Raw genomic sequence first — 13,163 nt, 5'->3', positions numbered from 1 at the left:
TATGAGATGAGATCCAAATTCAATCTGCCTCTCTACCCCACGAAAGAAAAGATTCTTCTCTTCGTCGACGACCCGGCCTCTCGCTCTCGTTGCCTTTCTTTCGCGCTCAGTCTCTCTCGGCCAATTAAGCTGTAGATCGGCCACCACCACCACCACCACCACCACCATCCACAGGGCGCTGCAAGCTGGGCCAGGCCTCTCTCTATCTCTCTCTCTTGAGAGGAGAGATTAAGTAGGGCATAGAGAGAAAAAAGCTACTCCTAATTAAGCCACAGCTTGAGCAGATCAGCTGCAGGCCGGCCGGTGTGCGTGTGTGACAGTAGGAGAGAGAGCTAGCGAGAGAGAGCAAGGAATCGGAATTGATTTCATGCACTGATCGATCCATCCATCATGCAGATGCTGCATGGATGAGAAGAGCTAGCAGCTAAGCTTTGCTGAAGAAAATTCTTCAGAGGTTTGTGTTGATTTGCTGGTCTGCTAGAGATCGATCTAGAGAGAGAGAGAGGAAGGGAAGACTGAAGAGAGATCTCGAGCGGGAGATCGAGATGGGGCGAGGCAAGGTGGTGCTTCAGCGGATCGAGAACAAGATCAGCCGGCAGGTGACGTTCGCCAAGCGGCGGAACGGCCTGCTCAAGAAGGCCTACGAGCTCTCCATCCTCTGCGACGCCGAGGTCGCCCTCGTCCTCTTCTCCCACGCCGGCCGCCTCTACCAGTTCTCCTCCTCATCCAAGTAAACCCACTGCCCCTCTCACTCATCTCAGCTTCCTCCTCTTCCCCTAATCAAATTCTCTCAACTTGCTTAACCTGCACTCCCCAAACCGCAATTTGCTCCATCTTTGCGCGCACAATCTGCAAGAAATCACGACCGATCTGAATTTTCTCGCGCGTGTACTGTATCCGTCGTCGTCCGTGCATGAACTTATGGGAGGGGCCATGATTTCGTACGTGTTGTTTTTTCTACGCCTGTTCCTTTCTTTCTGTTCTATTGGGCGAAGCTACTGTTCATGTAAAAAAGGCTACAAAAGAACAAGGCAAAGAAGACGAGGTTGTCCTCGGCAGGAGATCCAGACATGTACATATATGCGTATATATACCGTGTGTGTATATATGTATGTGTGTCATAGCAGGCAAGAAAAATTAAGAAAGGGGTTTCATTTGATGTAAATATCATGGCGTGTACAAATGCTAGAATCTGAATTAGCCTAAAATTTGGAGGATTTAACTTGATGGAGTTTAAATAATTTACTTGGAAGAATGCCACTTTTAGTACTAGCTGTTGATGAGCAAAATTTGCTGAAGAATGCCGCTTTTGATCAAAATTTGTCGTTTACTTATATATTATCAAGGATACTTTTGTGTGTTAATTATAAACTTGCTGCAATAAATATCTCATGAACACAACACACTAGTTAAACTCACCAACATCGTCATGTGTTAATTCATCTACGGCTTGGAACTTGCAAGAACTACTTTAACGTACAAGCTCTGACTTTGTATATCTGACAGTACCAAAATACTGTTACCTTATAGCTACGTTGGAAAAGATCAACTGTACAACTACTTTCAGCTCTATAAAACAATTCACTGTAGGCAAATGCACCGTCCATATATATAGACACTCTGTGAGGTAGAATTGCTAATTTATAGTATATTATTATATTAACGTGTAATTGACCCATACAGGATAATCTTCAAATTTGGGGCAGTTTGCATGAAATGTGGAACTCACATTAGCAAAAATTGCATATTAAAGAATACACTGACCATGTTAATATACATGCTAGTGAGTTATAGTTTGTATGGGGATGCTAATATGTTTTGGCCTTTTTCCCCATATGAATGTATGCTACATTCTTACAATTAATATATACGTTACAAAGGGAAATCAAATGACCTAGTAGTTTCTATTACTGAATTATTGCACATTTAGTTTTTCCAATCAATCACTAAATTGCCATAAGGGTCCAGTTTTTTTGTCTGTTTCTTGTTGGTTCTTTGTCAAGTATCATATATATATGTACCATATTTTTGTAGGAATATGCATTCGCGCTAGCTACCGTATGATGATCACACAGGTTTCAACCCTTGGTTAACACTGTTAATTTGTTGTTATAAGGGGTATCATCCATAGAGACAGATTACTGTATTTGAATAAGAGATTTCTGTATAATAATGCTATGCCGTTATTGGTTCTTTATCAAGTGCCACAGTACCTTGTTTTTGTAGTATATGTGTTCACTAGCTACCATGTGATGATCACACAAAGTTTCACCGTTGGTGAACTGTTAATTTGTCATATGTGACATGCATCATCCATAGATACACGTTTCTCATATTAATAATTTTTAAATATTGCTAGGAAAAAATGGTGTCTTATTGGGTTATAACACACTAGAATATTGTTTTATTTTTATCCTTCATCCTCAGTGAAAAAGGATGTACAATTAGTGGCTTGGCACAGACTAGGGCTGCTTTGTTAATTAGATCACCTTTTATTTTTCTCCTAAAGGTGAGGGGGGGGGGGGACGAAAACACTTCGGATGGAGCGGCATACAAATTTAAAGCTATATTTTCCATATATTTATTTGCATTTTTCTTGTTTAATTTGGTATAATCAATTTTCTGGTGGCACCAAAGCACCTAAGATGGACTTAGGTTGGGTTCTTTACTTCTTTTAGACACTTTCTCAACTTCTATTATCTCGTTTACTTTGTACGTTTCCCAAATTGCTAAACAATACGTTTTTTATAAAAATCTATAAGAAAGTTGCTTATAAAAAACCATATTAATCTATTTTTAAGTTTTTTTAAGCTAATACTTAATTAATCGTGCGTTACTTTGTTTTGTGTGCGAGAGGGAACAGTTCCCAACCCTCTCCAATGAATGTACCCTAAAGGAGGCTTGATTTTTTTTTTCCTGAGGAAGAAAATGACAACGAAACATTCACAAATTGATCGGAAGACATAATTAACAGCTTTATTAATATACTATTTCTTTTAGGGGAAACATATTTTCTGTATAGTGTGCTAGTTAACCATCTATCTCTAATTCATATTTCAGCATGCTTAAGACGCTTGAGAGATACCAGAGGTACATTTATGCTTCGCAAGATGCTGCCGCACCAACTAGCGATGAGATGCAGGTTTGATAATTTTATTCAGTTTATGGCACATTATTTGTTGATGTTTTTATTGACATAATCATTTTTGCATAATGTCCCCTAGAAAATTAACCATCAGGTAATTGCTTCCAGTATTTTTATTTGTGTTATAATCTACTAGAGATTGATTTATGAGAGGCAATCTTTACACTAGAAAACTGTTTTCTCATGAAATTTAACTTTTAAAAGTACTCATGAGATGTGATCATAAAAACCGTACTCCTCTCTCACTATGAGAAGAAAGAATAGTAAATTCTTGAGTCATAGACATCCATAGCTTGAAATATAATGACTCTTCTTAAGGCAAAGATTCCTTTCCTCTCATAGCTAGCCTCACCGGCCATTTAACTTTTGACAAGGAAAAAGAAAGATCAATTGTGCCCATTTGTAATTTGCACCGGGCATTAAGACCAGAGATACCTAAGTCACCGGAAATTGGGAACACATGTATAAATCGATGGCCATTGGCCTAGTGCATTTCATGCATTACCTTCTATAAGGATTTCTTTGTTCAACAATTCTCATGCAAGCACATACTAATGCGTTGTGCACTTCCTTTGAATTCCAGTTTAGTTAAGTTTGTGGAGCTTCGGATTTGCTTGCAAGCCCAAAGAAGCAGATAAGAACAGTATTTATCTAGCTAAATGGGCAACGCATACATGATGTAAATGTGATAAATGTTTATTGAACATATCCATGGGGATCTGGGTGCACTAGATAGAGTATATATAGTATCTCTTCGTAGTTACTCCGTCAATTATTGGCATTCATCATAAACTCTACGCATCTCTCTACAGGGACCATTTTAGTTTTAATTACCATGTTCACATCTTTAATTTGTTTATTATACGTACTGCAAATATAACTTGGCCTATACTTAATATAACTAGGCGATTGTCTCATGCAAATTGCATGGTGCTAGATTTCAAAAGTAGAATTAGATTTGATATGCAATACTTTAACTCTATTCGATTGATACAATTGTATTTTCTACCTAATATATTTTTTTTAAAAAAAATAGAATTGGATTTCATATACAATTTCTACCTTTTTTTTCTATAGCTACAATTGCATTTTATATGCAGATATATTCATCAATCTAAACTATAATGAGCTAGACCCCACGATCTAATGGTCCAAACATTTTTTTTCCCTTTTCTCCGATTAATATAGGTTTTAGCCTCCAGAGCAAATGTGGTAGCTTCCATTTAAGCTATCTTAATAATACAATACAATATATATATAGATCAACTGTTTGTAGATTAATATAGGTCAAACGCTGTCACTATTACAAATGTATATTATCAGTACACTTTCAGTAAATCATTAGTGCCGCTTTTGTGCTGTGTATGACAAGAATAACTAAATTTAAAATTTTAGCTTGTTTTCAATTCGCTTTTCTTTATAATGTAGAACAACTATCAGGAATATGTGAACTTGAAGGCACATGTTGAGATTCTGCAACAATCACAAAGGTAATAGATTCTTTATGTTCATACTCATATGTACATGTGTTCTTCAATTTTGTTGGGTCTAATATTTTAGTCTAAAGAACACTGGCTCTACTCCATTGCTCCCTTTGTTTTGCAAAATATTTTAACTGGTGATAATGTTGCAGGAACCTTCTAGGTGAGGATTTAGCTCCACTGGCTACAAATGAACTTGAGCAGCTTGAGAGTCAAGTAGTCAGAACCTTGAAGCAAATCAGATCAAGAAAGGTAAATTAACATAGCAAGGAAACTCGTTCAAGTATAAATATGTAGTATACTTACCGATTAAAATTTTCAGATTTCATCCGTAACGTTGCGCTAGCTTCTTTGTTACATATATTATGGTTTGCTTACTATGCACTATATCTGAAGCTATACAAATGTGGTAATATGTGATGTGGATTTGTATTTGTTGGCTTACCCAACATCCATGTGATAAAAGATCAATGTTCTACGAGGCTTAACCCTTAGTTGTTGTGTTGCTTAAGCTTAATTAGAATAATTTACAAAGGTTGGATTAAATTAAAAGTGGGATTTTCTGACTAGGAGTTGTGAATAACAAGTAACTGTAACGTTAAAAAAAAAGTAACTGCATTTTGCCACACTGATACTCCCTCCGTTCTTAAAAAAAAAAAACTCAACCTAAACAAGGATGTGACATATCTTAGTATAATAAATCTAGACAGCCCTTTGTCCAGATTCGTTGTCCTAAAAAATGTCATATCCCCTCCTAGGTTTAGTTTTTTTTTACAGAGGGAGTACATTGCTGTACACTTGGTGACTGCCAATTGATTAGAAAAGGTGCAACTATTTGCTTTCCTTTTTTTCATTAAAAAAATTAAGGGATATATATTATTCTCTACGATTCAAAAAGCTGCTCCAAGCTAGGTGACTTCTAATACTCTTCTGTGCATGATTTCATACATATTTTGCAGACTCAGGTACTACTTGATGAACTCTGCGACCTAAAGAGAAAGGTAACACTGAAATATCTTCTTCAATGCCGCCAAATGATATACTACACTACAGTGAATACTTGTACCTCTTTCAGTGGCAAATTCGGTTTGTTTTTATCTAATTGCTCCAATATTGAACTTTTCTTCAGGAACAAATGCTACAAGATGCAAACAGGGTCCTGAAAAGGAAGGTACGAGATTTCCATTTACTCAAATGCTACCTAGAAACCATATAGAAAAAGCTCCCTCTGCATTTGTAGTTAGGGACCGCATGACTCGCTTCTTGGACCACTCCCAAGAATTTTGCTCGATCTCCTCTGAAGTAGATTTGTGGGCTCGTGATTGAAAAGCCGATGATGCACAAGTAGGCCAAGTATATATAGGTCGGTAGGTCCCCCCGGCTGGTGGCATGGCAGCAGTATAAAATGCATGCATCGGCTTCTCAGCCTTCACCTCTCTGCATCAATTTGACATCATGCTATTTGGAGAACGCACATGTTTCTTGATCATGATCATTCTCTGTAGTGATCGGCAGTGACAACGTTGCTCTTCTCTTGGTTAATTTGGTTGTTTGATCCTTTCCTGTTTCAGCTTGACGAGATCGACGTAGAGGCAGCTCCCCCACAGCCTCCATGGAACGGAAACTGCAGCAATGGCCATGGCGGCGGCGGCGGCGTGTTTTCCAGTGAGCCTCCCCAACCAGAGCACTTCTTCCAGGCCCTCGGGTGCGTGAACTGCACTGTCTTCATCCTTGCTAAACTTTTGTTAGAAAAAGGGAGATTTCTACACTCTTTTTGACAAATGGAGCTTTCATTTAGAAGGGGAAAAAAATCATTAATTCCGCTTTTGCACCAAACAAGTTAGTTTTCCACGGATTATCAAGATTTGTCCTAATAATGGCAAAGTGATGGTTGTCTATATATGAATCATGTTGGACTGATGGCAAATATGCACTTGCTAATTTTTGCAGGCTTCATGCCGTGGACGTGAACCAGCCGCCGGCGCCGCCACCGGGCGGTTATCCTCCTGAGTGGATGGCCTAGCTAGCTAGCTAGCTACCGTTTCAGCTTCAGTTAATCAGGGTCAAGTATCAGCTGAGTTTGGCCATATGTATGGATTCTATATGTTGCTTCAGAAGTTCCTCTCTCCTTCCTCTTCAATTTGTTGCTAATTAAGTGCTTGCCAAACTTTTCTCAGTGTAATGTACTACTACTATGTATAGTTTTGTCTTGTATGAACAGTTTGTGAGTACTGTCACTGCGAGTAAGGTGCGTGATATGGTACCGTGAAAACAAAAGCGGGACAACCATCCTTTTTGCGTTTACATCATGTTTGTGATATCAAGTCGATATATCCACGATGTTGTAGTGCTCAACAGTTATAGACCTTACTTTTAGAAATATCGCACTCCATTTATCATATGTAGCTACCTTAGGCCAAAAAAAAAAACTTTTTTAAAAAAGTGCGTAATATTCGTATAAGAGACAACATAATTTCACCCCATCAATAAAGGTAGCTGTACATAATATTCTAAATGAAGCATGATCGGTAGGTAAAGAGATGCGTATAGTCATGATGACTAGACAACACTCACGTGCAAGGTATGAAACTAGTGGACATTGTTAGTGGCACGGTCGAGGTCCATCCACCGACCGGCTAAAATATAAAAATGCCACACGCACTATCACCACCAAAAGAAAAGAAAATGAATAAGAGAGGGGCCGCGTGGAGCCAGGTGGGGCACTAGAGTACTACTCCCTATGTTTCAAAATATAAGCATTTTTATGATTTAAAATTTGTATCACAATATAATTCTAAAACACTAACATCTATATATTTTTAGCCAATGAGATGCTTGGGAAGTTAATACAAGCAATTCAAAATTTTAAAAATAACCATTGTTTACAAAAACATTTTCATTTACTTAAGAATAAAAATCCTTATATTTATGGACGGAAGCGAAGATGTATTAGACAGAGATGGTCGTACATTTGGATAGGACAACGACTTTGTCTGCCCGTGGCCTCCTCCCAAGCTTCATCTCCAAATTAATCTACTATGTTGCGTAGCACGAAGCTATGGCCTACCCCTGTCTTATTCATCTCGCACATATCGATACAAAACAAAAAGACCGAAACACCCATATTTTATCAAATCTCAATGCAATTATTTCTCACTTTATATACTCTCAGTATAATTATTTTGTACTTTCATAAACTTCGATGCAATGATCACTAAAAATAAAATTAATTTTGGGATAAATATAATGAGCCAAAAATAAACTTATTACGGGACGGATGGAGTACTATGTGGAGAGGGATGTGTGGCCTAACTGCTCTCTTGTTGTAATCTCACTTAGGAATATGCTTCTCCTGATATTGGCTTGTTGTTTTTCTAGCTTTGGGCAGGAATTATTGACGAATTTAATTGTGGTCGATCTCCATGCTCCACAGTCCACAGATTTTTTTTGGTTGCAGGTGGAATCTGATGAGTGATGAGGCGACGCCGGCAGCTTCCTGCCTCGTACACTTTTTTTTTTTTTAGAACTTCATACATATATATACCCGTCTTTTTCTCCTTCACTGCGGATCTGCATCTGATCCATCCTTGCGAATATTTGCACAGGGTGTGCGTTGTTTGCATTTATGCTCTCCGCCTAACGTTATTATGTACAGTACCGATGAGAGTTAATTTATTGTCTTTTTTGCCTTATAAACAGTTAACTGCTCCCTAATAGTAGAGCCAACGTAACTAAGTTTAATAGTAGACCGGCCTTACTATTAATTAGCGATCATTGTTTAGCTAACATATATATATAATAGGTTAGCTATATATAAAGTTTAATATATATAGTAGACCGGCCTTACTATATTTTTTTCTTCTCTCTCTTTCTCTTACTATGAGTTTAATATATACTTTTTTTAAGCATGTGTAGAGCTAACTCTTGCATGAGAGCCAATACTTTTCACTTTTTTCTTATTTTTCTCTTCCACATAAATATATATATGGTTTGCTTATGGATCACATTGCTCTTACCATATCATTTATAACTAATCTAATATCTTACCCATACAATATTTAACTATAGTTATACATATAGCACTATTAATACGTACTCCCTCCGTTTCATAATGTAAGTCATTTTAGCATTTCACACATTCATATTGATGTCATTAACATCAATATAACATCATTATGAATGTGGGAAATGCTAGAATGACTTACATTGTGAAATGGAGGAAGTATTTTGCACACCTTATTCTCTTAAAGATTTTTGGAGCTCATATTACAGCTTGCTACAGAAGCACACTTCTCTTCTGTCTCCTCCATTCTCTTCTCCAACACATCATAAATCTGGTGTGGTAACTCTTATAGCCCCCTTATAACATTTTATTATACGTGCTCTAAGTGTGTTCTGGATATTGAAGTGTGGTAACACATCAAGACACTTGTTTTGTTGGTAATTACTAGAATAAAATCTATAAAAAATATAGTAAAATTATAATATTTTGAAATTATTTTCAAAGACTAATCTAATCAAAATCAAAATATTCAAAGCGATATTGATGGTTAAAATTTAAACTTGTTGACTGTATGCATATCAAAATATCAGTACTTTTTTTACCGGAGAGAGTATCAATATCAGTTTAGGTTTCAAAAAAGTATCAATATCAGTTAGGGAGGTGTGCTCAGAAGTGCATATGCTGGTACAAACACAAGCGTTTACAACGCGTGCGTGCTCACCTTTATAAATACACACACGCACACCCTAATCATGTGAGCACATTTAAAAAGATTGGGTCGGTATATCTTAAAATTAACGGAGTGCACAAACGTCTCGCTGTCAACATGTACGTCGTCTATACTAATGAAAGACTAATTAGTCATAAGTACGAGCACCCATGTTCCAAAAGAAATAAACATTACATTTAGTCAGTAAGAGTAGCTATTGTACTTATATGCTAAAATGAAATGTGCATGAGTTAATATAGCAATTTTCCGTACGATTTATTTTTCTGAAGAAATCTAAATTTTCTAGAAACATTTAACAGCAGGTTAAGCAGTTGAGCAGTTGTGCCACGATGAATGTTTGCTAGAAAGGCGCCAGAAAGAATATTGTTATCTAGTGGGTTATCCCTTCTGTCAACATGTGTTTTGTCGCTTTTCAGTAATATGAATTCTCTAATTAATCTCTATTGCCCTAGATAATTACATGTTTGCATCTCACCCATTGTGCAGACACTATGCATGTAAAGATAAGTTTCTTCCATATCTTTTGGCAATGACACGACATGAGAATGAAAGTTGTCGTCGTCATCCACAAGGGGCGCTGATATGGTGGTTACTATCCAATGACTGTAAAGTATGTAATCTTTTGCAGGATTGCATGTTGTGCGTTCATCAGCTATTTGACGGTCGTGGTCGGCATAAAGCATTAATGGTAGAGGTAAAATACACATAGGATAGAGTCCCACGGTTGTGTTTAGTTCACACTAAAATTAGAAATTTAATTGAAATTGAAATGATGTGACAGAAAAGTTGAAAGTTTATGTATGTAGGAAAGTTTTGATGCGATGAAAAAGTTGAAGTTTTGAAGAATAACTTTGGAAGTAAACACGGCGCACATTGTTCTCCAATATCGTGTATCTGCATGCTACAATCACGGTAATTTTTCATCGTTATATTTTTTTTAAAAAAAAGTGACTCGTTTTAAGGAGAGAACTGTTATACCACCACCCCCAACACCGAATGATTAGTCTCAAAATGAAGAGAAAATCGGGCTAAAACAATCATACGTACCAACAAATTAACTACCTACCTAACAACTGTAGACCACACGGCCATATAACTAGCAAGTTCAAAGCACAACAAGGCTCTTCACACGCTGACAATGGCATGACATCATCATCATATAATATAGGAACTTCTCGCTCGTGATCAGGCGATTCTAATTAATTTCCCCTACGCGTATATCATCATTGTCATACATCTCGCTCTGTGTCAATGCTATAGCTCTAACTTCACACAATCACCAGTCTCTTTGAGGTATGACCAAGCATTATACATCATGTACGGTGTTTTTTTTATTATTATTCTCTTTAATAGGGCCACTCTAAGGAGGGATCCCTTGGTAGTGTGGTCAGCTAATCAAGATGGTTAGATTTAGTGGCTAGGCAAAGTTGTTGGGATGGCTTGTCATATATAATGAAGGAGAGATTATGAAAATTTGTGCGGGGAGGAGGGAGGGGAGAAAGAAGGGCTCAAAGTCAACGGACAAAAAAATATTAGATCCCAATTTGGTCCAGCTTCGCTCAAGGTAAATGAAAAAAAAGGAAAATCCCTCCTTTGAAACAAAACAAGATTATTTTTCTATTATTAATAATAATAATTTAGATCATATAAATATTATTTTTTTAATCTTGTGATTGCCCGGTTAGAGGCGGGTTTACCATGAAGTGGCCTTCCAGCGGGCACTGTGCATTGTCATTAGTGAGGTTGAGGAAGTGACGGAGCGGTTAGGGGTTTTGGCCTCATTTTGAATTGATGGGGTGAGCTACTCTCTTGTATCGTGAGCCCACTTATCGAATTGATAAATGGTGCACTTTTTTGAAAAAAGAATTCTATAGGAGTTTCTTAAAAACCACATAAATCCATTTTCAAGTTCATGGTAGTAATGCTTCATTAATCGGATACTAATGTCTCAGCGTGTTTTCCATGCTAACATGAGCAAAATCGAACAGGGACCAGAGAGATGATTTGAGGTGTGGGGGGTGGAGACTATGGTTGAGCTTCAGTTAATAAGATATATACTTGGTATTTTGCTTACATTTTCATTTTTTTCCCCTTGTCACAGCAAATTCCCCAAGCATAACATGTGAGTGTGACAACACAGTTCCTGTTCTCTTAGCTTATCTTGGATTCAATCCCCTCATCCAAAATTAAATTCCATTTGTTCCCTATTTCAGAGGGGAATTTCTCGGGGTATCTCTAGTATTTAGCAACACTTTAATGTGTCCTATATATTCCCTTGGTTCATCCCCTATAGTCATTTCCCATGATTCTCTGTTCCCTTGGGTCCACTATGTACAGGTATTGCACATATAAATCATGAAACTACCAAATGCATTGGCAATTGCAAGTTGATGTACAACTATAGAAGTGTGTTTATTTGGGGATGAAGTGGGATATGTTAGGTCCATCCTTATTTTCTGAGATGGGATAGCCCCATCTATGTCTTTGGCATAAGGGATATAATGCTCTTATTTTTTTTATAAGGAATGTGAGGGTGTGGCCCGCATCTCAATTCGAGTCCGTTAATTTTTTTCATATAAAGTTGACCTGGATCTAGAAAAATATTCCATTTCAAGGATTATTCTGTCCCACCTGTTATCGAACCGAACACCCTGAAAATAGATTTGTCCCCACATGACTATCTCATCCCTTTCAACCAAATACATTATAACTTATTGACGGTTCTGCAGCTCTGGCTCGTTTCGGAAAAGAGCTATGATGGAGGCTCGGGCTCAGCTAATTTGGCTTACAAGCTGAGCTGAGCTTTTTGTCCTCACCTAGTTCTGCCCATGGGGAATCTAACATTATCAATCATACACCATATCTTAAAGAGATGCTGCTATGATACGTCAAGAAGTCAAGTTTTAAGGTAGAATATATGGTAGTTGGGAAAATAGAATCATTACATAAATGTTAGAAAATAGGGATGCCAACGCGACATGCTTGCAGGCTTTGAGGCCCAGTAAACCTAATTGTACTTTTTTTTCATCCATTTTTATTATATACTTGTTGATGAAAATTAACTTAGAATATGGGCTCTTATGTAAGATAGCATCGCCTGCATCCTTACAAAGAGACAGATAGATCCAATCGTACAATTAAATCAGTAATTTTATAAGAGAATGAAATAACATTCTAGCTAGTGTATCCAAGAATGCACAGTGAAGTCCGTATTTAAGTCCCATCCAAAACGATGTGATGTTAGATCTGATCCAAAATATTTAATAATGTAGCTCAAGTTTTGCATAGCCCCTGAGAACCAGACAAGCCAATGTTAAAATTCCTACTGTGCATAGGGAGGGCAATCAATCATCCTACTGCATGAGTAGGTCCCTGCTTCCTGTTCAAAATACTTTCTCCGTTCTACGAAGACTACATTTTTAGAACAAAGCTAACAAACTAATGGTGAGAGAAGAAAAATCAAATGAACACTCATTAATACGAAAATAAATTATCGTCAAATGATAACCTAGGAATAATTTTGAGTTACAGATTAATTATAGGTAAGAAAGAACAAAGTTAAAGCGATCGAAAATGAAGTCTATTTAAGGACCAGTTTAGTATGGCTCTAGCTATAGCTCCACTCATTCTATAGCTGGAGTCCAACCAAATAGTTTCTACACCTAAAATAGAAATATAGTTGGCTAGAGCGTTATCACAAAATAAACTAGAGAGGTGGAGTTGAGTTCAGACCGCTACACAACTTCACTTTAAACTTTAACTCCTAAAGTTAAATTTTAAGAGATGAAGATCTACTAAACAGGC

The 13,163-nt window shown here is 37.2% G+C and overlaps 1 protein-coding gene across 1 annotated transcript; it reads left to right on the top strand.

Moving 5' to 3' along the window:
• Positions 1-6,907, top strand: LOC4334141 (MADS-box transcription factor 34-like). The gene is made up of 8 exons (NM_001402271.1): positions 1-730; positions 3,061-3,142; positions 4,574-4,635; positions 4,779-4,878; positions 5,586-5,627; positions 5,756-5,797; positions 6,198-6,331; positions 6,577-6,907. The coding sequence occupies exons 1-8, from the start codon at positions 546-548 to the stop codon at positions 6,647-6,649; spliced, it is 720 nt and encodes a 239-aa protein (NP_001389200.1). The 5' UTR covers positions 1-545; the 3' UTR covers positions 6,650-6,907.
• The last annotated feature ends 6,256 nt before the right edge of the window (positions 6,908-13,163 follow it).

Source organism: Oryza sativa, chromosome 3 (genome assembly GCF_034140825.1).
Source record: "Oryza sativa Japonica Group chromosome 3, ASM3414082v1".
In the NCBI taxonomy this organism is placed as follows: domain Eukaryota; kingdom Viridiplantae; phylum Streptophyta; class Magnoliopsida; order Poales; family Poaceae; genus Oryza; species Oryza sativa.
The sequence above is the reverse complement of the archived record's forward strand: the minus strand, read 5'-3'. Positions and strand labels throughout refer to the sequence as shown.